The sequence below is a fragment of the Podarcis filfolensis genome (assembly GCF_964270895.1).
Source record: "Podarcis filfolensis genome assembly, chromosome: 5".
In the NCBI taxonomy this organism is placed as follows: Eukaryota; Metazoa; Chordata; class Lepidosauria; order Squamata; family Lacertidae; genus Podarcis; species Podarcis filfolensis.
Genome location: NC_139608.1, coordinates 78,920,135 through 78,943,119, shown reverse-complemented (window position 1 = coordinate 78,943,119; position 22,985 = coordinate 78,920,135). Strand labels below are relative to the sequence as shown.

General features: G+C 44.4%; 1 protein-coding gene across 2 annotated transcripts in view; it reads left to right on the top strand.

Moving 5' to 3' along the window:
• Positions 1 to 3,915: 3,915 nt before the first annotated feature.
• TSPAN14 (tetraspanin 14) overlaps positions 3,916 to 22,985 on the top strand; it is a 43,182-nt gene continuing 24,112 nt past the window's right edge. The window contains exons 1-2 of one of the 2 annotated variants that reach the window (XM_083614845.1): positions 3,916 to 4,391; positions 22,470 to 22,567. In XM_083614845.1, the coding sequence (XP_083470971.1) occupies positions 22,487 to 22,567 (81 nt within the window). In that variant the 5' untranslated portion in view covers positions 3,916 to 4,391; positions 22,470 to 22,486. Of the gene's footprint in view, positions 4,392 to 16,606; positions 16,733 to 22,469; positions 22,568 to 22,985 lie in introns of those variants that run through there. The other variant, XM_083614846.1, reaches the window with a different exon arrangement.

The following is a 22,985-nucleotide window of genomic DNA, read 5'->3' as shown; positions in this document are numbered from 1 at the left end:
CTCAGAGGATGACCTCCAAACCATCCTAAATATCTTCGCAGAAGCTCACAAAAAGTTGGCCTATCGCTCAACCAAATTGATGCACCAACAAGTACAAAATAACCCCTCTGCAGTGCTACAAATCCAATTTAATGGTGTAACATTGGAAAATGTTGATCACTTCTCCTACCTGGGCAGTTATCTTTCCACAAGGGCTGACATTGATGCCGAAATCCAGCACCGCTCGAGCTCTGCGAGTGTGGCTTTCTGCCGAATGAAGTGCAGAATGTTTGAGGACCGGGACATTCGCAGGGAAACCAAAATGCTTTTTTACAAAGCTATTGTACTGCCAACCTTACTGTATGCTTGTGAAACATGGACCACTTATAAATGCCATCTCCAACTCCTCGAAAGATTCCATCAACGGTGTCGCCAATAATTTTTACACCTCACTTGGGAAGACAGGCAAACTAATACCAGTGTACTGGAAGAAGCAAAAATCACCAGTGTTGAAGCGATGATTGTTCAACATCAACTTCGTTGGACTGGTCATATTGTGCGGATGCCTGATTATCGTCTTCCAAAGCAACTACTCTATTCCAAACTTAAAAATGGAAAGTGTAATGCTGGTGGTCAACAAAAGAGGTTTAAAGAATGTCTCAAGGTAGATCTAAAAAAAAAAAAGTAGTATAAACAACAACAGTTGGGAAACACTTGCCTGTGAGCGCTCCAATTGGAGAACAGCCTTTACCAAAGGTGTCATGGGCTTTGAAGACACTCAAGGAAGGCACGCTTGGCAAATCCACACCGTGATCAACTCCCGCCCGGAAACCAATGTCCCCACTGTGGAAGGATGTGTGGATCTAGAATTGGCCCCCACAGTAACTTACGGACTCATTGTTAAAACCGTGTTTATGGAAGACAATCTTACTCGGCAACGAGTGATCACCAAAGAAGAAATAAGAAGTATGGGGAGAGGTAGGGAAATAAAGGCGCGGACCCCACCCTACAGCCACAAGCTCTCTGTCACCAGGTCAACGCAGGGTTCGTGCCCTTGCGCTTCCAGTCTGTGGTCAATGAAATAAGAACCAGGGCAGCACCAGCTGTGTGGGAGCCAAGTGATAAGCAGAAAAGGGTGCAGCAGACAGGAAAAGATTGCCTCATTCTAGTCCAGACATGCCTGCTTCTCTCGTCAGGACCAGCTGCAAGTCACGAAGACAGGAAGCGCCCTGCTGAGTCAGATCGAAGGTGCCCACATTCTGCCAGCAACAGCAGCCAGCTATAAATGACTGCAGAAAGCTTTCAAAGACAGGCCAGTGAGATGCCTCAAACTCCAATGGGGCCTCGAATTTAGACACTTGTTAATTTTTTGGCATTTGATAAGCCTCACAACTTCTTTTTATGCTTATTCAGATTTAGGGCAGTGTGAATGACTCCACCCCCCTCCCTCCGTTGCTGAGCTGAGGGGGAACAAAATAACAGCAGAGACAACAACATTAATAATACAACACCTATATGTCTACAGGTGCCTTCTGATAAAAAAGCAACTGTACCAAAATGAATTACTGCGAAAATAAGAAGTATTTGGGGTGCGGCACCAAAGGTTGTCCTCGCTCAGGGCGCCATATTACCCAAGTCCCCACCTGGGTTATCAGAGCCAAATGTGACATACTCTCAGCTTAGAGCACAAGTTAAAGCAAATGAGGAACTGATTTGGTAAAAGCAGTGCTTTTTTTCTAAAAAAAATGTTTAGGGGTACTCTCATTTTGACTCAAGAAAATCACCATTTTACAGTTCAAATCGGGGAAAATAAATACAGTAAATGGACAAAAGTACAAAGATTCACAAAATGTTTAGGGGTATGCAGACCCCAGGAAAAAAGCACTGGGTAAAAGACATGGTTTTTGTTAACCAGTATAGATTTTGTCATATCAGACTTAAAAACTTTAATAATAACTAGAGGCTGCCACCCCTGCTTGTGTTGCTCACTAATCCACCACTTGCCAACCCGCACCCCTCCCCCCACCCCAACCCCTATCCACTCACAGCCCCTTCAAGCTCCCCATATTCTCACAGCTCTTCTGTGTTCCACCCCCCTGGTTTATTCAAACCCCTGCTCTTGTTTAAAACCACCATTTTGAAACTTGCCTTCTCTTTTGCTTCTCTTGCCCATGCTGACTTCATGAAAACCCGAGATTGCGCTGAGACAAATCTTCCAATGGAGGACTGGATGGTGACAGCCTTAACTTTTTATGTATATACGAGGAAATATAGCTATTAGACCATGGTGAAGATATGCTCTCAGATCAGCTGATTTTATCATAAACAAACCACTCGCTCTCTTTTCGGCACCTTATTTTGTTTCAGTGTTCTGTCATTTTTAAATTTAAATCATGGCTGGGCATGCAAAAGCTGGAAGTGGCCCCGGCTCTTCTGGACCCTTGAGAAGGGCAAACAGGGAATTAATGTGTCAGCTTTCTCCCCTGTTCTCTGCCCTCAACAGCATGTATTCAGTGATATGCTGCCTCTGGGCTTGTGAGTTCCCACGGCTCATAGTTATGGATTGAGTTATTCTATAGGAATGTCTTTAATTGCATCCATATGCAATACCCACTTGACATTCCCAGCCTCACCTAAAGTTGCTGGGGATTGAAACTGGGACCTTCCGCATGCAAACCTACCTCGCTGGGTTGTTGTGAGGATAAAAAGAAGGGGAGAATGGTGAGTGGCATCCTGAGCTCTTTGAGGGCGGGATAGAAATGCATTAAGGCAGAGTCCACCACCTTCAAAGGGAGTCTGTTCCACTGCTGAACAGCTCTTACAGTCAGAAAGTTATTCCTGAAGCTTAGTCAGAATCTCCTTTCTCGTAACTTGGATCCATTGGTTTGGGTGCTACTCTCCAGAGCAGAAAACAAGGTTGTGCCATCTTCCATGTGACAGGCCTTTAGATATTTGAAGACAGCTGTCATACCTCCTCTCAGCCACTCTTTTCCAGGCAAGACTTACCCAGCTCCTTCAACCATTCCTCGTGAGGCTTTGTTTCCAGATCCTTGATCATCTTGGTCGCTCCCCTCTGCACACATCCCAACTAGTCAATTTGTTGTTGTTGTTTAGTCGTGTCCGACTCTTCGTGACCCCATGGACCAGAGCACGCCAGGCGCTTCTGTCTTCCACTGCCTCCTGCAGTTTGATCAAACTCATGCTGGTAGCTTCGAGAACACTATCCAACCATCTCGTCCTCTGTTGTCCCCTTCTCCTTGTGCCCTCCATCTTTCCCAACCTCAGGGTCTTTTCCAGGGAGTCTTCTCTTCTCATGAGGTGGCCCAAGTATTGGAGCCTCAGCTTCAGGATCTGTCCTTCCAGTGAGCACTCAGGGCTGATTTCCTTAAGAATGGAGAGGTTTGTTCTTCTTGCAGTCCATGGGACTCTCCAGCACCATAATTCAAAAGCATCAATTCTTCGGCGATCAGCTCAATATCCTTATTAAATTGTGCCACCAGGAACTGGGCACAGAGAGGACTTAGAAATCTCTGACTCTGCCAGGTGGTGATACTCTTAGCTCAACCTTTGTCAACCTTGGCTCCCCACATGTTATGGGACTACAACTTTCATCAACCCTAGCAAGCAGGGGGACCAGTGGTCAGGGATGAAGGGACTTGTAGTCCTACAAAACCTGGCCCCCCAAGGTTGAGCTAATAATGCCTGGCCATGCATTTTTTATACACCCCCACCATAGAAACTAACTCTTAGGGGTCGAGTGGTCTTTGCCCCCCCATAAAATATTTAACGGGGTTCCCCCCTCCCCAGTTGACGAACACTGCCAATCAAATAGTGTGAATACGCAGCATCATGTGATCGATTATGCTGGGCGGGGCTTACCTGCCCCCTCAATATTTTATTCAAATTGCCACCCCTGACCCCCCCCCCCCGCAGAAAGAGGGACGCGCGACGCCTTGCTCTCAGGGGACTTCTCCGCGCAAGGCTGCGACCAGGCTCCCCAAAACGCAGCGCGGCTCGACGGATGTTATGCCGCGCGCAGGAAGGGAGAGGGAGCTCGCTGTCCCCGGCCTCGCACTTCCCTTTTACTAGGGAAGGGAGGGAAAGAGAGAGAGAGAGAAAGAAAGGAAAGAAACGCCGGTGGGGGAGGGCGCGCCGGGTTGTAAAAAAGGCGTGGCCAGGCGAGATTTGCGCATGAGATTTCCTGTCCTGCCCAAGAACAGACCCAGCGCGCAACGAGGGCAGCCCCGACGCCCACCTCGCTCCTCTCCAAGCTCGCTTTCCTTGGGCGGCGTTTAGGCGGACTCATGGAACGCTTAAAGCACGAAAGGAGCTGAATTTGTCTCTTCCTCGAAGGCACTTTGGGGTTCTCCCCCCACAACTTGGTGGAAACTTGCCAGGCTCCCTGCTGCTTGGTAAGTTTGGTTTCCTGTGCGCTCCTGAGCTGCGCGCTCGCCTCTGCTGCCCGACCCGGTTGTTGTTGCTAGAACTTTAACTGCTGGATTTGTCTCTCGACCCTGTTGTCTTTCGCTTCGTTGTTCTCCGCTCCAAGCCTTCTCTTGCGCGAGCCTTGCCCACTGGGATCGAGTTGTTCACAGAATGTGGACAAATATATATATTTATATATATCCCCCCCTTGGTAAGCTGCAGGGCCTTTCAGGAAGAGAGGGCTTTCAGAAGGCCCATAGCAAGTTCAGCTTGGGCAGAGAGTTTTCCGCTTTCGAGTTCCGAAAGCAACCAAAACCAGAATTTTGTGTATTGTTGTATCGGTTTTGGGAGCTGGGTCGTTTCTCTTCCACACCTTTATTTAACTCGATTTCGGGTGAAAGCATCTAAAAACAATCGGCCCCTTAGTTTCACATGGCTGCTCCTGTTATTAAAAACAAGACTGAAACTCAAGGGTTGATGAACTTAAAGTGCTTTTCCTGTTGAACGTACACATCTTTTCCCTGACATATTAATAAACAATCCTATTTATCAGAGGTTTGTTTCTTTCATTCTCCATTGGGGAAGGCAGATGAGTGTGTGTTTTTTAAAGTTTCCCTCCTTTGAAATATTTAAATCGGCAGACTTGGGGAAGAGGAGCTTTAACTTGTATTGAGAGGTATTCCCCCCTCCTCTCATGAAAACTGAATTCAATTCTGAACCTTTTCCTGAGAGCAATTTCCTGGCTTCCCATTGAGTGTTTGCGTAGCTCATTTGACAGGAAAATTATGACTTATTTGCCACACCCTGTCTCATCCCTTTGGCTTTCTGAACTACTTAGTTGCTTGTTTTCAGGTGAAAAGTTTAGATAAGCGACACTATATTTTTTCCTGATAAAACTAGTAGTAAACTAACAGTATACTAGCGGTGAGACATTTTGCATCTGATAAATGGGGGTTCATAGAATCATATAATTGTAGACTTGGAAAGGGTCATTTAGTCTAACCCCCTGGAAAGCAGGAATCTCAAAATGTGGTCCTACACTCAGTTTGAAACCGTACTGCTTAGCTTTGCAAATGTGCTAACATTTTTGTTGTTGTTCATAGGATGATGACAACTTAGTAGGCTCAAAACTAAACCATCCAACTGAATAACTCCTACTGCTGAGTTTATTATCTGTCTTCAGCTAACTGCATGCCGGCCCTACTGTTAGGCAGGGTGGAGTACATTGGCAGGATGGAAAGAAAAGGTGTTCGTTTCATGTGGCCTGCCCTCCTGTGCAGTAGAGGATGCTGCACTGTTTGTGGTGAAGGAAGAATTGGCTACTAGGCTGGTTAGCTTCTTGGGCCCTGTCTGAACTTTACATTTAAAGCAGGATCATATCACTTTAACAGACATGGGCTCACCCAAAGAATGGGGGGGGGTGTAGTTTGTTAAAGGTGCTGAGAGTTGCCCCTATTCCCTTTAAAGAGCTACAATTTGCAGAGTTCCCTGGGAAGAGGGATTCAGTGTTAAACCACTCTTCGAGTTGTAACTCTTTTGAGGGGATTAGGGACTTATAAAGGGAAACTTGCAGACGTACAGAGAATAACTTCTTGCACATAGAAAGCTATCTTCTTCCACATTGTGCTCACTCAGTTCGGTTGTTCTGAACTGTGGAAACTCTGGGTCCTTGGAAAAGGTACCGTTGCTGGGCAGGGTATCCTTGGCAGGCCGGAAAATGGGACTGTGGGTCACCTGAATTTCTTGGGTGCTCTGTGCAAAGTGAGAAAGGTGGCACTGCCCAGAAAAGTTTTGCCTGGACACAAAATGATAAAACCTCGCAACTCTTGGGAGTGGCCCTGCCTGTGGATTTGCTAGGCAAGGCAAAGTCTCATCTGGTACTGATATGCTGATGCTTCAGACACAACCACTCCCGGCCTTGTACTTCCCATTGAGTCACCAAGCATTCCAGTTACTTCACAGTTAGCAGCTCTGATTTTAAATTCCTCTTGTTAGTTGGCAGACTAAATTTATTTCTGAATAAAAACAGAGCCTATTTCCTTGAACAGGGGTGAAACATCGTAGGTGTGGAATGGTACTATCAGAGCCATAGAATCACAGAGTTGGACGAGAGCCTGAGGATCATCTCGTCCAACCTGAATATGCAGCTGTCCCATACAGGGATCACACCTGCAATCTGTGGTGGCTTGGAAGGAGGACCTGTTGTAGTTCTAGACCTGGAAGCTAGCCAAGGGCCAAATCCTGTGTTGGTGTAATGACAGGAGCACCACTGAAGATGGGTTCCCTGCAGCAATCCTCAGTTTCCTTGCTTACACTGTGAATCTTTACATCCATGCGCCAAGCTCTTAGCAGTTGATGTGGAGAGGACATTGAGATCTGAAGTCAAGTGGATGACTGCACATTTGTGGGGCCCCAGTGCCATAGGATGGTCACACAGTGAACACTGCTTTTTGTTCAGTAACCAATTCCTCACAGATAGGGGACAGCAAGAGAGTGGTTTCCATAATGTGTCACTGTTCCGCAAATGGTGGCTTTCAGTTGGGTGACAAAAGTTCAAGGCTATGCCTCTTAGCTCTGTTTCTACAGCACGATGGGATTGTGTGGAAAGTACTTGTAAATTTTGCTATCATGCACAATTTTTAGCCTGCTGGCTATTATGTTTATGGTCTATATGGTCTGGAACCTACCTGCATACCTTTGGGATTTTCTTATCTCTCATACGTCTTTCTGCTTCTAAGACAATCAGAGGAGGCCTTGTTGAGAGTGTGTCACATGGAGAACACCCAAGGGGGGAGGCTATTGTGATGCAACGAAATCTAGGAATTCTTAGATTAACCATTGTTTGTTGTTACATCCCAACCAGGAAACTGTGGTTACTAGGATCACAACAAGTCAGGATCTTAAACAAACTCCAAATATCTGAAGAAGTGTGCATGCACACGAAAGCTCATACCAAGAACTAACTTAGTTGGTCTTTAAGGTGCTACTGGAAAGAAATTTTTTTTTTTGTTTAAACTCCAAATAGTTAGAGGGTTAGTCAGCCAAGATATGTGCACCTCTGAGCCAAGCTAATGAGTATTGGCTTCCTCTTATTGAGAGTGTGCTTCTTGATGACTTTGGGATCAAAATGTGTGGGTCATTCAAATGTGTGAGACAGAGTGAGCACTTGATACACGGTCTCATTGAAGGGTCAAGAATGTTTCTGCCCCCAGCTTTTGTTTTGTGTTTCTCAGCGCTGCAGAAATGACTGCAGGCAAGTACTTGGTGTCTTGAGCAGGGCTGTAGCTAAGGGGTGGTGAGGTGGGGCCCCCACAGGGGTGCAGGCGATGGGGGTCCCTCCACAAAATCGGCTTAAAAATATGTCCATAAATATAAATGTCGATTATTGCCTCATAAGAAATGGTTTTAAATAGAGGGTGAATCGAATGGATGGAGGGGGGTTGGAGGAGAGGCGGAAAGAAGAGCTAATTTGTCTGTGGCTAGGGGGTGCAATCTGGACGGTTCTGCCAGGGGTGCAAGATCACCTAGCTACAGTTCTGGCCTTGAGAAAAAGAAGCTACTGGCATTACTGAAGGATATTTTTCTGATAGGCAGTGTATAGTGGAGAAGGGTATGATCTAAAGGTCTGGTACAGAAGCTGCTACCTTGAAAGCAGATGATATTAAAATCATAACGATAATTCTTCAGAACTTTTACATATGATCCCACTTAAGATCTCTTAGTGAACTGTTTGCTCATGATTCCTCTCCAAATCCTCACCTTCTCCATCAGTGGCTTTTAAATGTGGCTTAGCATTGGATCTGCAATGACACTAACCATGGTTCATGCTAAGCTGGGTTTGCAAACCCAGATGTAACACCAAGCGTTTAAATGGGTTAAGAGGCTAATGCTAACCAATATTCCCCCTGGTTAGTGCAGATGCAGAGTAACACTAAACAGTGGCTTATAGTGGACAAAAAGAGGGAGATCTGTGCCTTGAAGAAGAGGCAGAAAGCGGTGTCTGCTCCCTATTTCATAACCAGTGTTAAGAGGTTGGTAACACCAATTCTTTTCCTGGCCAGAGAGATGATGACCAGTTCTAGTAAGATGCAAAAAAGTTGTCTAAATGGAAACCACTTTTACAAATTGTTTTGTTTCTTCAGGTGAATGAGCAGTAGGCAGTGCAAACTATTGATCAGTTTGCATATATTTACATTTGCCCACTACCTAGCCTTTGAGGTTTAGTTTCAAACAAATATGGCGGGTTGGGTGGGAGAAGCCTTTTTAAAACCACACCACCACCGCCACAACAGTTGTTAAATGTCTGCAAGAAGTGTTAACATCTTGATCTCCTGGTGGAGCTTTGCCATTGCTTCCAGAGGAAACAAAAAGGCTAATAGCTTCCTTAAAAGAGTGGCACATTTATTACAGCACGAATTACTTCTGGATTTTGGACTGAAGATGGTGACCCAGAACTGCTCTGTCTCTGTCACGGCAACGTTCTCGTGAAACATCTTCCTGAAGGGAGTCTGCCAAACATTGTCTTTGGGGATGCTTATGAAAACAAGCAGGGTGGGTTTCGTTTTGTTTTGTTATAGTTGTGCATGCAAAACACTTCTTGAAATTCTTTAGCCTTTTTATTGCGGCCAGAGAATTTGGGACGCTGTTACACTGAATTTCATCAGGGAGAAGCAGTTGAATCCAACAGTTCCTCAGCAGTATCAATAGTACAGCTCCTTCTTTTTTTCCTTTTTTTGGGGGGTGGGGAGCTGCTGCAGCAGCAAGTTTGGGCAACGGGGCCTCCATTTTGAATTCTTCAGCAGTAGCAATGCACGGCATCGTATAGGAAAAATAGGGGCTGTCACCAAAAAATGGTGGAGAATATTCAGCAATAAAATCTGCAAAGTGGACTTTTTCTGGAGTGAGGGGGTGGGATCTCTCTTGTCTTCTGAGAAATTTTTGGCTTGGATCTTGTTTTTTGTAATGGACTGACTCCCCCCCGCCCAACTGTTTCATGGATATTTTATTTGATTATAGAAGGACTGTTTTTGAGAGTTCTTGTTTGAACAATCTCCCATATATATATATATTTTCCTTTTTCTTCAGGGTTTTAAGGATCAATAATGAATTTGCAAGCTTAGTTTAAAGAAGGTGGCCAGATGGTCGCCTTATTTATTGGGAGACGCTAGCAAAGGAAGGGACAGAGGAAGCTGGATATACTTCTGCCGGCTATAATGAAAAGATACAAGAATGAGGAAATAGGAGAATAGCTTCCACAAAGAATGTCCTCCGCTTTCCCTCAGCAACCTCAAAAAACTGTGTTTATACTTCATTTCTTTCTGCTATTTATAAGCTTTCCTTTTCTGTCGAGCCTTCAGAGCGTCTGTCACATTTGTATCCTGTCCTTTGCGCTGGACAATAGAAAAGGTACTAAAAAGACACAAACAACTAAAATCCTCAAGTAAAATCCTACGCAAAGACACTGCTAAATAGAAATGTGGGTTTTCTGGAAGAGTTTGGATCGCTTAATGAATCTGGAAGAATTCTCAGTGCCCTAAATCACTAGAAATCTGATTTAGCGCATTCAAGTGACATCACATTTAATAAATAAAATGTTTTTTAATTAAAAATTTGTATAAATTTCTGAAATGATTTTCAAGAAGGCAAAAGTAGCTGAAATGAATTCTATGATTGCAGGGGAGGAAAGTCAATAAAGTGCATACAGGCAGTGTTAGAAATTAGCCAGGCGCATTTTGCAACTAATGTGGGTCCAGTTGCGACCACATGGAGATCTCTGGACGCCAGGTTAGCGCCTGGGGAAAACAAAATGAGGATAGGAAATATTTTCCTGAAGCTTGCTTCTGTTTTATTCTGGTTTGGCTTGCTTGATGTTTTGATATGTTGTAAACCACTTTGAGATTTGTACTTAAAAATATAAAGCAGTATGTAAATGGAAATAATGATGATGGTGATGATAATAAACTCAATTAATTACGAAAAAAGGCCACACAAACGGCACTTAGACATCCCATTGTGGCAATCACAACCTAGGTTTAAGGTGCCATTTGGCAATTATATTATATACAGTGGTACCTCAGGTTATATACGCTTCAGGTTACATACGCTTCAGGTTACGGACTCCACTAACCCAGAAATAGTGCTTCAGGTTAAGAACTTTGCTTCAGGATGAGAACAGAAATCGTGCTCCAGCGTCAGCGGGAGGCCCCATTAGCTAAAGTGGTCTTCAGGTTAAGAACAGTTTCTGGTTAAGAACGGACCTCCGGAACGAATTAAGTACTTAACCTGAGGTACCACTGTATATGAGTTTCTAACTCTGGCTGCAGTCCTAAAGCTGGCTTAAGGGCAGGTGGGAAGCCATAGAATGCAGGTATAGGGACCACCAGGCAGGAAAGTCCATCAGTCAGAGAGCACTTACGCCACCAGAGGCCACCTGAAAACTCAGTTGGCATAGGTAGGCTGCCACCAGTACATTTTGCCAGTAGCATGTGGGGTGGGGAGGCAGCCAAGGATCTACAGGACCGTAAAGGTAAAGGGACCCCTGACCATTAGGTCCAGTTGTGGCTGACTCTAGGGTCGCGGCACTCATCTCGCTCTATAGGCCAAGGTAGCCGGCGTACAGCTTCCGGGTCATGTGGCCAGCATGACTAAGCTGCTTCTGGCAAACCAGAGCAGCACACGGAAACACCGTTTACCTTCCCGCCAGAGCGGTACCTATTTATCTACTTGCACTTTGACATGCTTTCGAACTGCTAGGTTGGCAGGAGCTGGGGCCGAGCAACGGGAGCTCACCCTGTTGCAGGGATTCGAACCGCTGACCTTCTGATCAGCAAGTCCTAGGCTCTGTGGTTTAACCCACAGCGCCACACAGGACCTTAACTTGCTCCATTTCCCCAGACATCCCCAAAAGGAGTCCTCAAGCTACACCACCCCCAGAGGTGATATAGTGGATCTCCTGTTTGCTGCAGTGGAAGGAGAAAGAAATGTGGAAGGCAGAAAGAGAGGAGCATCCAACCTCCACTGTGGTTGCAGTGAGTGGGAAGGACATTGATAACTCGGCCATGGCTTTCACCTCCCCACCCACCAAACAACAAAAAAGAATTGCTGTGGCTGTGGTGTTTAAATCCTTAAACACATTCAAACTTTACTTGAAAATATTTTTATTGGAATACTTGTAAATATTTCAAATGACATATAATAATAATAGTAATAGTAGTAGTACAGTAATAATAATAATAGTAATAATAAAAAATTGTAGTAGTAGCATTACCCCACCCTTTTCTTTAACATGACTTTTTATATAATTTACATATAAAATAGAGAATTGCTAAAAACACAGTAACACACATTTCTCTTACATTGTTTAGATTTTAAGACAAAAGAAGAAGAAAAGCTCTTAAAGCTATCAGTGTATTCATTTTCACATGCATGAAGAACTGTACATGTAAATATCTATCTGCTTCCTGGGGATGGTTAAGTACAGCTTGGCTTTCAGCTTTGACTAGTCACCATTCCAGTTGCCCAGTTTATTTGTACTGTGTTCATCCACCATGTTACTAATTAATTTTATGAAACAACGCATTTCTAAAAGTGGGAAAATTAACACCAGCCGCCGCTGGTTGCAAGCAGCACTTTCCAGATTTCTGGCAGAAGAAATGTGCTTTTACTGGTTTCTGTAACTATAGTGCCATTGTCCACCTCTCTTTAGCTTACAAAAGGACCACTTGTGCTCGTTTTTTGCATCAGGACAGACAAGAGGCCGAAGATGGTTGGTAGCAGACTTGGAGTCAGCTGCTGTTCAGGTTTCTGTGTCTGGAGCATGAGACTGGAATCTTCTCCCCTTCCTTGAGTAGAGCCCGTTGCCTGACTCTTCCTTGCTTTTCTGTAAAATCAGCCCTCCACCCTTCCTTTGCTCCCAGTTGATCGTGAGCAGAAATGTTGCGCCTGTCAAGCCAGAACTAGAATGAGAAAATTTCTTCTGTCATCATCGGCTGCATCAAGTTTAACTAAAGTAAAGTCCTTTGGCTCTAACGAACTGCTTAAGGTTGCTTCGTGGTGGAACTGGTCCAGTCTTCCCATCTGCCATTTGAAAAACGCCTTAGCTGGGCAAACGTAAATAAGAAAGCGTCTTGGTTTATGTGCTTGGTGCTAGGGGATCCTGAACTTTAGCCTTCTCTGTGGTAGCATCAATGACTGATTGCCTTGCCGCAGCAATGCTCCTAGCTATAATCCCAAGCATTCTCTGGGCATTCTACTCAGTACAATAGAGTTCAGACAGGTCACGGCTGAGACATAGGCGAATGAAAGGAACCTCCGGAGGGAAAATGCACAATGGGAAAAAAGGTTCCCAGCTAGCCTGACTTTCAACTGCTGCGCCTGTTGGTCACATGATGGACAACGTGCTGTAATGGGTGGAGGGTTGGATTTGGAACAGGCAGACCTGGGTTCAAGCCTTTGTTTTGACCTTGAAGCTCTCTGGGAGGTCCAGGGGCAATTCACTATTCTTCAGCCTAATCTCTCTCACAGGTAATTGTGAGAAAAAAATAGCACTGTCCCCAACCTCCTTGCAGAAAGTATGTAAAAGTGATGGATAATTTAGAGTAGTAGTGTGTGTGTGTGTGTGTGTGTGTGCGTATCTGTTTTGGGTTTTCGTTACAGTGGTACCTCAGGTTAAGTACTTAATTCGTTCCGGAGGTCCGTTCTTAACCTGAAACTGTTCTTAATCTGAAGCACCACTTTAGCTAATGGGGCCTCCTGCTGCTGCCACGCCGGCAGAGCACGATTTCTGTTCTCATCCTGAAGCAAAGTTCTTAACCTGAAGCACTATTTCTGGGTTAGGGGAGTCTGTAACCTGAAGTGTATGTAACCTGAAGCGTATGTAACCCGAGGTACCACTGTACTGGAAACTGCCCCCAGGGTATAGGTTTTTTAAATGAAGAATTTCAGAATTGGAAGGGATTTTGAGGGTCATCTAGCCAACCCTCTTCAATGCAGGAATCTTGACACATGGTCCCCCGTCCAGATTGAAACCATCCCAGACCCTGCTTAGCTTTGCAAACGTGACAGCAGCTTTTGATTGCTGCACCACTAGAAGCCATTCAAGATCAAAAAACACACGGATGATTTGTTGTAGTGGAATCTCTTATGGGATGCTTTTGCATGAGCATAGAATTGTAGAGTCGGAAGTTAACCTAAGGGTCATCTAGTCCACCCCCCTGTTGGGGAAGACTGGTTTAAGAGTCAGGACTGGGCTGACTATGCAGAAAGCTGAACTGCTTCAGGCAGCAGATTTGGGGCATCTTTCAGAACTGGAAGATTATTTTTTTACTCGTACAAAAACCAAACGAAAGTGAGCTTGCTGATACCCCACCACAGTATCGCAGCTGTTCTGCTTCGTTCCTCTTCCTCTTCTTCCTTCTCTCCAACTCAAAACTAAATATGAAGTGTGCACCTCTCTGGGCTGCCTCTCCTTCCACATCAGCTGGAGGGGAGCCAAGGTGTGCGCTCGTGGCTATTGGACATGGAAGGGTGATGGTGCAGGATGTCTCCTGGGCGGCTCTGTCTGCTCACCTGCAAGACTGTATGGCTGATGAGGAGCAGCTGTCATAGCAACAACACAAGGAGGAGGTAGGCCTCAGGGGACCACTCCTGGTTTTGCAAGGTGGGGGTGGGGACACAGGAAAAAAGTGTGTGTTGTGGGGATATGTGGTGTGGTTATATGCAGAAAGTAAGTACCACTGAGTTCAGCAGGACTTACTGGCAGGTAAGCATGCATAGGACTCTGGCTATGAAGTAGAAAGAAGGAAGGATTAGATGAAGATGCAAATATGTGTTTTGGTCTTTCCGGTGTGTTGTGTGGGGTGTGCTTTTGAGCAGCAAAATGTCTTGCCACAGCCACAGCATTAAACCCTATGATGTGTTACGGTGTGAAGTGGGTGCTAAAATTCATGAGATTTTTGCAGGTCTGCATAGTAACATCTAGGCCCTTAGCAAAGTGGGCAATATCATTCTAGGCCACTGAAACGTGTCAGAATCAAACCTCCCTTTCCGCCACGTCTGTTCTCCCAGGCTTAGTTTCACTTCCTCTCTCAACAGGTGTAGCATCTCCTGGTTAAGCCAGAGGTTGCTTTATTTATGCCTCAGATGAGTGGCTGCATCTTTGAAAATTTGAAGGGGTTTTTTGTTTTGTTCTAAGCACATTCTTGCCGTGTCATTTCGGGGGTAACTTTTGTAAGGTCTTTCAAAGGGCTCCCAAGAGCTGCCAAACAATTCATTATTGTTTTTTAGATGAGGCCTGCGACACAAAAGCGTTTTGAGAGAAGTTGTCCACATTCTCAGTGAAGGAGTCATCTCACAATGGGTGAAACTTTCTCATGACCCCCATCCTAGTTGAGAGAAAAAGAGAGAGAGAGTGTTTGTGTTTGTTGGAAAGCCTTTTTTCCTAAATAATACAGTGAAGAACAGTAACTTTTCATACATCTTGAATTCTTTTCTGCATTTTTGGCCGAAAATTGCAGTATGCACGTCGTCACTGCTCTTCAGTTCCGATGTAGGTTCCTACACACTATTGAAGTTTCTCTAAAGTGTGTCTTGTTTTCTGAGACTAGCTCAGATTTAAGTTGAAATAAAGGCATCTAGAAACCCCAAGCTGCCTCACTGGCCAGTAAATTACTTCCAATCTTTGTTAGTCATATGCAAAGCAGGGTCTTTTCATAGGCATTTTTATTATTATTAATGAAGCTTTTATTATTATTAATGAAGGTGGCTGGGGAGTGAATTCTTGAGAAACATAGTGTGATCCATCCAGAGGGGAAGGGAGAAACTGCCACTCTGAGAAAATATGGGCTTGGTAAGAAAGAAGTGTCCCTTTTATGAATGTCACCCACCCACGCAACTAGACCAGCGTTCGAGTTGGAATTGGCATTTGGAATGTACATTCATGGAACAAATAGATGAAACAAATGGTTGCTTTTGAAACGCTACTAAACGCCACCAGCATGCATGGTAATATGCAAACAATAATGAGTTATGTGCATGCAAAGTAAGTCTTTATTCGAAAGGACGCTGTTTAGTCTGTTGGTTTCTGGAAATCTGGAATGTAGCTAGGGAAGCACGACACAAACAAACTAAAGGTTGGAGGGTGATTACAGATCCCCCCCTTTTTTCTTTTTTACCAAATTGCCAAACTACAGTGTGCATTCCACCCCATGGTAAGTTGTTCACCCGCATTACACTGCCAAGTGGTGATGGTGGTTGTTTTAAAAAAACAGTGAGATGTTAATGTCCTGACAATCGGGAAGATTTGTTCTTTTCCTGCCTAAATGAATACGCTTTATCCACTCCCCAGCCCCTAGCCAAAATGCTTAGAACAAATTTCCAACAAGTTATTTTTCTTTTCTTTTTTTTTTGGTAAACTCTAGCTCATGGGTAGGCAAACTAAGGCGCAGGGGGCCGGATCCGGCCCAATCGCCTTCTAAATTGGCCCACGGACGGTCCGGGAATCAGCGTGTTTTTGCATGAGTAGAATGTGTGCTTTTATTTAAAATGCATCTCTGGGTTATTTGTGGGGCATAGAAATTCATTCATTCCCCGCCCCCCCCATAATAGTCCAGCCTCCCCCCAAGGTCTGAGGGACAGTGGACCGGCCCCCTGCTGAAAAAGTTTGCTGACCCTTGTGAGTCAAGCTGCTTTTGAAAAGGGGTGAATGTGAACAGAGAAGTGGTTTAGAGGGGTTGCTTAACCATTTCCTGGCAAGCTGTTTTCAACTTCAAATGGTGCCCCACCCCTCCAACTATTTGTTCTCCTTCCAGGATCTAAACTCTTGTACTCTCCCAAACATGTGTCTGAAGCCTCTTGGGTTGTGTTAGGAATCAGCTTGGGGAGCAAAATTTGGGTAGGCCAAACAGCAACCAGGAAATGGATTTTAAGCACACCCCCATCACTTCTCCCCTCAAATCTGCCATGTCCAAAGCTGCTTTTGTTTGCAAAAAGTTGTAGGTAGTGCTTTGTAAGTTAGCACATGTGTGTGCAATTTTTTGCACAAACAAATGTATCTCTTAGTTCAGGAAGGCAGGAGTGGGGGGGGGGGTGAGAAACAACAGTGATTTCCGAAGTCGTCCTGTTAGGAATACAGATTCACCCTAGTGTAAGCGTTTTAACTGTTTGGGATCCAACAAGGAAGTTTGGGTCAGTTCAGGATATGAAAAGCCCTAAGGGGGGGGGGTCAGGAAAAAGGCCATACCAGGCAAGCAAGACAAAGCTTATTGAAAGGGTTTGATTGTAGGAAGAAGGCACATCAAGTAGAATAAGAAAGTTAACAGGCATACACAAGGCAAAGCTAAGCTAGAGTGGCCTGGAAGTTAGCTGCTATAACCTACTAAGCAGCCTCTTCCATATACTGGGGCCTCACAAGAATACTCAAATAATCACAGCTCCACTTGCTTTTCAATGCACTGAAATGGGGCAAAGGAGCCTTAATGGTTCGCCAACTCCCAGAAAAGCTTATCTTAACTCAGTAATCCTTTGGAGCAGGGTTCATGGCGTCCATGAAAGCTTTGCAGCAAGGCCAGTGCGCAGATGCCCCAGACTCAGTTGTGGTTTTTTGTTTTGTTTTTAAAGTAAGTTTCTGGCCCTCCTAGGGGAAGAAAAGACATTATGGGGCAAAATGTGCTGTTAACTTCTAATCTAAACAAATTCTGTGAAATGGTGTGGCTGCCTTGTACATTTTTACTGGTAATAAGAATTGCTCCTTGTTACTAGACAGTAACAACACCAGTGTCTGCCTGTGTGAAATCTCCATAACTAGGACCAGCAAGACCCAACTGATTTCCCATGGTAATCATAAGGTCGCCGGGGATGGTTGTCTCTCTAATGTTGTGTTATGCCACTCTCCCCATGGCAGCCATTTTGGTTATGCCACACAGCCTGAACTCGGCCATCTTGTGACTGGCACTCCTGGCACTCCCTAAAAATTAAAATTGTGCCCACTAGTCCTAAAAAGGTTGGCAACCCCTGCCTTGGAGTGCGCTTTCCACACTTGGCATCTGATTCCTTCTGACGTTGTGCTTTTGTAAAGCAGTTCCTCAGTAGGGGAGGCACTGTAGTGTCCGAGTTACAGGAAGACCGTATTCTTCAACTGTGTCCTGCAAATCTCTTGGAAAAAGGAAATGCCTTGGGGCAAGAAGAGTTGCACTTTACATTTTACACAAGCCTACATAGGGTATAGATTTGGATTCTTTTAAAAGCAGGATTTGGAGCCCATAATTATTGTTGTTATTGTTTTGGCTGACATGCAGCTTGCCCAAAGTTTGCCTGTTTTTAATGTTAGCTTCCTTTTCTGCCTTTGTGGGTTGGGTGCTGGGTGGAGAATGTTGGAACACGACATAGGTCCTGTTTGAAATACGGGTTTGGTAAACATAGTGTACGTGTCGGGTACAGCGGACAAGTCATGCGTCACATTTTCTGTGATTTTGCTAAAGTGTGCATTTTTTGTTCTTCAGAATAAATCCGTTAAACCATTCAAGATACCAAAAAAAGAAATGGGGGCGGGGACATAAATTACGTCCTTGTAAAGCCCGAGCAGCTGAACATTATGATGTGATGTTCCTCACATCTAGTTCTTGTCCCACCTTCTCCAATTCTTTTTCCTCCTTGCACACATCTTACCTTCCAAAGGTCTGCCAACACATCTCCTACCTTAGAGATTGTGAAAAAGTGGCCCATTCATGGCCAGATAGTTAATCTGGTAGAAGAATCCTTAACTGCTTTTACTCTGTAACTTTTGAACTCCCTTCTATAGGATGGGAATTAAGACGGAAAGAAAAGGATTTGTCCGAGGCTAGATATTGAGTCTATGGCTGACCAGTTCTGTCCAGAAGGACTCTTGTGCCATAGATGTTGTGCGGAAGGGAGCGTTTTGGCAGGAGCCAAACAGTATGAAAGGCAGTATTCCTTAAGGGCTCTGCTTTTAAAATATGAATACAGCAAATCCTTCATGCAAATCCTTCACAACTAATAATGGGGAGGAACACGACTGCCTTGCTGGCAATATATTCTCCAGTCAGCAGTAGCCAAGCAAATGTGCCCTCAGCAGAGAAGGTCAGATGTCTCATTGCCCTTCTGTGAGACTGAAGGGAGCATAAAGGGCTACAGGGAACAATTCCCTTCTCTATGAACCACAACTCTGTTGTCCTCTATGCTCTCTGATCATGTGTCAGTTTCTGTCAAGCACAAAAATGGCCTACTCCCTTTCTGGAAATCAATTTCCACTTGGTTTGGAAACAGAACATTGCTGCATGTATGACTTTTACAGATACAGTGGTACCTCTGGTTACTAACTTAATTCCTTCTGGAGGTCTGTTCTTAACCTGAAACTGTTTTAACCTGAGGTACCACTTTAGCCAATAGGGCCTCCCGCTGCTGTCACGCTGCCAACCCATGATTTCTGTTCTCATCCTGAGGTAAAGTTCTTAACCTGAGGTACTACTTCTGGGTTGGTGGAGTCTGTAACCCAAAGTGTTTGTAGCCCAAGGTGTTTGTAATCCGAGGTACCACTGTACACAAAATGAAGAAGGCTGGGGTGGTTGCGGTAGAAGTTTTCTTCTTTTTATGGGCAGGGGTTCAATGAACCCATGTGAACTGTGATGGGAAGCTCTACTGCCTGGATTAATACGGCTCACAACAGGCTGGAAACCCCCCCCCCCCAGCTTTGTAGAAGCAGTTATATAAAACCTACCTGAAACCTTAATTAACAAAATCGGACATTTGAGGTGAGTGGCTGATAGCATAGATGCCTTCAGAGAACATAGCAATCCATCACTCGAGCGTTGTTTCCACTTGGCAGCCAAGGGCATTTCTAGAATATGTAGAAGGTTTGTTCTGATTTTGGCCTGGCTTTTGTTGCTTCAGCAGTTGAGAAACTAAAGGCAGAGGTTAATTTATGTTTATTAACCCCGGTGCAGAAATTCTTGGTCACCTAATGAGCTAGGATTCATTCCATTTACATTTAAACTAGGCTGATGGAGAAAACTTTGTTTATGGTCCTCCAGTGTCCATCACTGGACACAAGAAACCGGAAAAGAATACAGTAGCGGGAGAAATTGCAGTTGTCTGAATTTCTTGCAGAAACCTTTGTTGATGGAATGGTTGCTGACAATGTGAATGGGGCAGCAGGGAAACTTGGTAGCAACTGATGGATAAGTAGAAAGGGGCTGTGTGTGTGTCTCCTCTGAATGGAAGATGGATTCTAGAAGGAATGGGAGGAATTAATTGATGTGGATCTGATAGAAAGAAAGCACATAAAGCCTGAATTTTTGAAGGTGAGAGCTAGTGTGATGGTTTCAGAGAGTCCGACAAGGTCTAGGGAGATATAAAGTTGAAGCCCCACTCAGATGAAAAGCTCACTGGGTGAAGGGACAATTCATTATCTCTTGGCCCAACCTACCTTGCTGTGAGGATAAAATGCAGGAGTGGAGGAACCACATATGCCACCTTTTGGTGGTAACTTTTAAAATGGTGGTAGAATACCAGGTTCCACACCAAGGATGTTGATCAATTCAGGGCTGTTCAAATGATTGGTTTCATGCTGATGTTCAGAGAATCTGTAATGAGCAGAGAATATCTGAACACATTTTTGCGCTGTCTTAATACTATTCCTCTTGTCTTTTGCCATTATCCTCTGCTGTTGCTGAAAGTGTCAACTCTGCCTACCTCATTCAGGGCAGAGGAAAGGAAGACTTCTGTCTCTGGTTTTGAGGCTCTCACCGCTGATCTGTTCAGCGTTACAGTTGCAGTAGTGTAAACAAATCTGAGTCTGGAGTGGGTTGGAGAGGCTGTGCTAGCCATTTGTCTTTTTACATGATGAAAGTACTATGAGGCAATTGGCTGACTAATCTGCAAACTTTGAAGAGAGTTGAAAGTCTTTTCCTTGACTATTTTTACAGCCTGTAAGCTACAGCGTTTTGAGTTTAGTGAAGAAAGTAAGTTAAGCCGTGTTATTTGAGACAGAGTCAAGGCCATGCAGGATAGTTATTTGCAGGCGTGGAAAGGAGAACATGATTCTCAGGGTTGGTTCATAAATGCATGCTCATCATTTGTTGAATACAGTATTGGGTTGTTTTTGCATGTCTTTGTCTACAGGTGTATTGTGATACTTGTTTATACCTGAACGAAACCTTTTGGGGGGATCATTGAGCTGAAGTCAAGGTTCATTGCGGTATTTTTATTATATATTTTTTTTGCAGAGATGGGAAATAAGCAGTGAGGCAGAAAGCCAGAGCTGAAAGCAGTAGTGAAGGAATCTCTGATCTATGGGCTTACTTAGCCCCACTCCCAACTAGGGCTGGGCGATATAGTGATATATTGTCCAAAACCGATTTGAAGTCCATATTGTGATATTGGTTTCATAAATTTTTGACCTGGCAATGTATCACAAATCACGATGTGTGTGTGTTTGTTTGTGTGTGTGTGTGCCATGCAAAAATCACGATATGGGGAAAACCGTGAAGCCAGCCAATGCTCTCTTGATTCCTGCAGCCCCTGTGAATTCTGCTGGCTCAGCTCTCTTCATGCAGGGGGAAGTGAATCACGAGCAGGCGCCGACAAAAACCACACAGGGCCTCTACATGGTTCCATCCTTATTCCACACATTGTGATATATCAGCAATGTTGATATATCACAATGTTGAAAACCAGATATCACCCAGCATGGGAGGTTGATAGGTGCTAGGCAGACTTGCAGAGAACTGATCGTAGATAGTGTTGAGTCACTGGTCGTGGTGCATGTTGGCACCAGTAATAAGGGGAAATGTAGTTGTGAGGTCCTGGAAGCCAAATTTTGGTTGCTTGGCAAGATGCTGAAAGCCAGGAACTCAAAGGTAGTGTTCTCTGAAATGCTACCAGTTGCACTTTCAGGGGTGGCTAGGCAGCCTCATCTTTGTGGTCTCTGTGCATGGATGAGATGTTGGTTTGGATTTGTTGAAAAGAGACAACGTACTAAAATGTTGCCACAGTCAATTTCTTTTGGGCTTTACAACTTATCCATGTAGCACCTTAAAGACCAACTAAGTTAGTTCTTGGTATGAGCTTTCGTGTGCATGCACACTTCGTCAGATACCAGACAAAAAAAAAATTTTTTTTGTTTTGACTATGGCAGACCAACACGGCTACCTTTCTGTAACTGAACTTATCCATGGACTTCCTGCTGAGCTGAAATTTGTGAATGCACAGTAAAGTGTTATGCAAACATAATTGTTGCTTTGGAAGCCTTTATTTGTGCATGCCAATGAACTGCTATGTTGCTCACACATACTTTGCAGAAAACTCCCCCCCCCCCCCCCCGTTTCTAATAAACGTTAGCTCAAGTTTGGCACTTGCCTGTAAAACATTAGCTGCTTATTCGTATTGTTACAGATGGGGGAGTAAAAATGTCCAAGTTGCAGATAAATTCTTGAGGTTGACAAACTGTTATGTTGGCCATACCTACTATCTGTGGCCTACTTCTTGATTATTTGTGTAGGGAAGATTAATCGAGATAACACCCAAATAATAATAAAAAAATGTAAAGGACCCCTGACATTTAAGTCCAGTTGCAGATGACTCTGGGGTTGCGGTGCTCATCTCGCTTTACAGGCCAAGGGAGCCGGCGTTTGTCCACAGACAGTTTTTCCGGGTCATGTAGCCAGCAGGACTAAGCCGCTTCTGGCAGAACCAGAGCAACGCACAGAAACGCCAGTTACCTTCCTGCCGGAGCAGTACCTTTTAATCTACTTGCACTTTTTGGCATGCTTTCGAACTGCTAGGTGGGCAGGAGCTGGGACTGAACAACTGGAGCTCACCCCGGCACGGGGATTTGAACGGCCGACATTCTGATCAGCAAGCCCAAGAGGCTCAGTGGTTATATTAGCTAACACAAAAAGATTACATGCCCAAATGCCATGTGAGTCAATACGGAATTACGCTACTTAACCAATGATTATGGACTATTGGCGTGGCTTGGGTATGTTGAATCCCACTGCATTTCTCCTTCTTACTGATCTTTCTTTTCTTTTTCTTTTTCTGGTTCTACGTAGTCACAGCTCTATAAAAGATGCACTATTACCGGTATTCTTCTGCTGAAGTCAGCTGTTGGTACAAATACCTGCTTTTCAGCTACAACATAATCTTCTGGGTAAGTATCCAGTCTTTCTTTTCTGTTTTTGTAGAGAAGGGTCATCTTGCCAAATCTGCCATGTTTTGAATGCTCAGGTGCTGTGTACCTCAGATTGGATAGATTTTATGTTGACATCAAATGCGTTGACCATGGGATGGAGCAAGATATGACAAACTGAGAAATAGCATATGGGTGACTTCAGCTGTCTTCTCCCTACAAGCCTTAGTTTTTTGGATTTTTAGAACCTGATAGCTGGAGCTGCAACTTTGTTGAAGTCTAACAAATCCAAATGTAGCCATGGAGGTTTCCCCCACCATTTAATCTCCAGATTTGGAAACATTTCACTTGCTTGGTTTTTATATTGAGCTGTTGTTTTCAAAACACAGGGGAAGAGACAGAACAGCAGCAAAATAGCAACCTGGAGTAACCAGAAAGA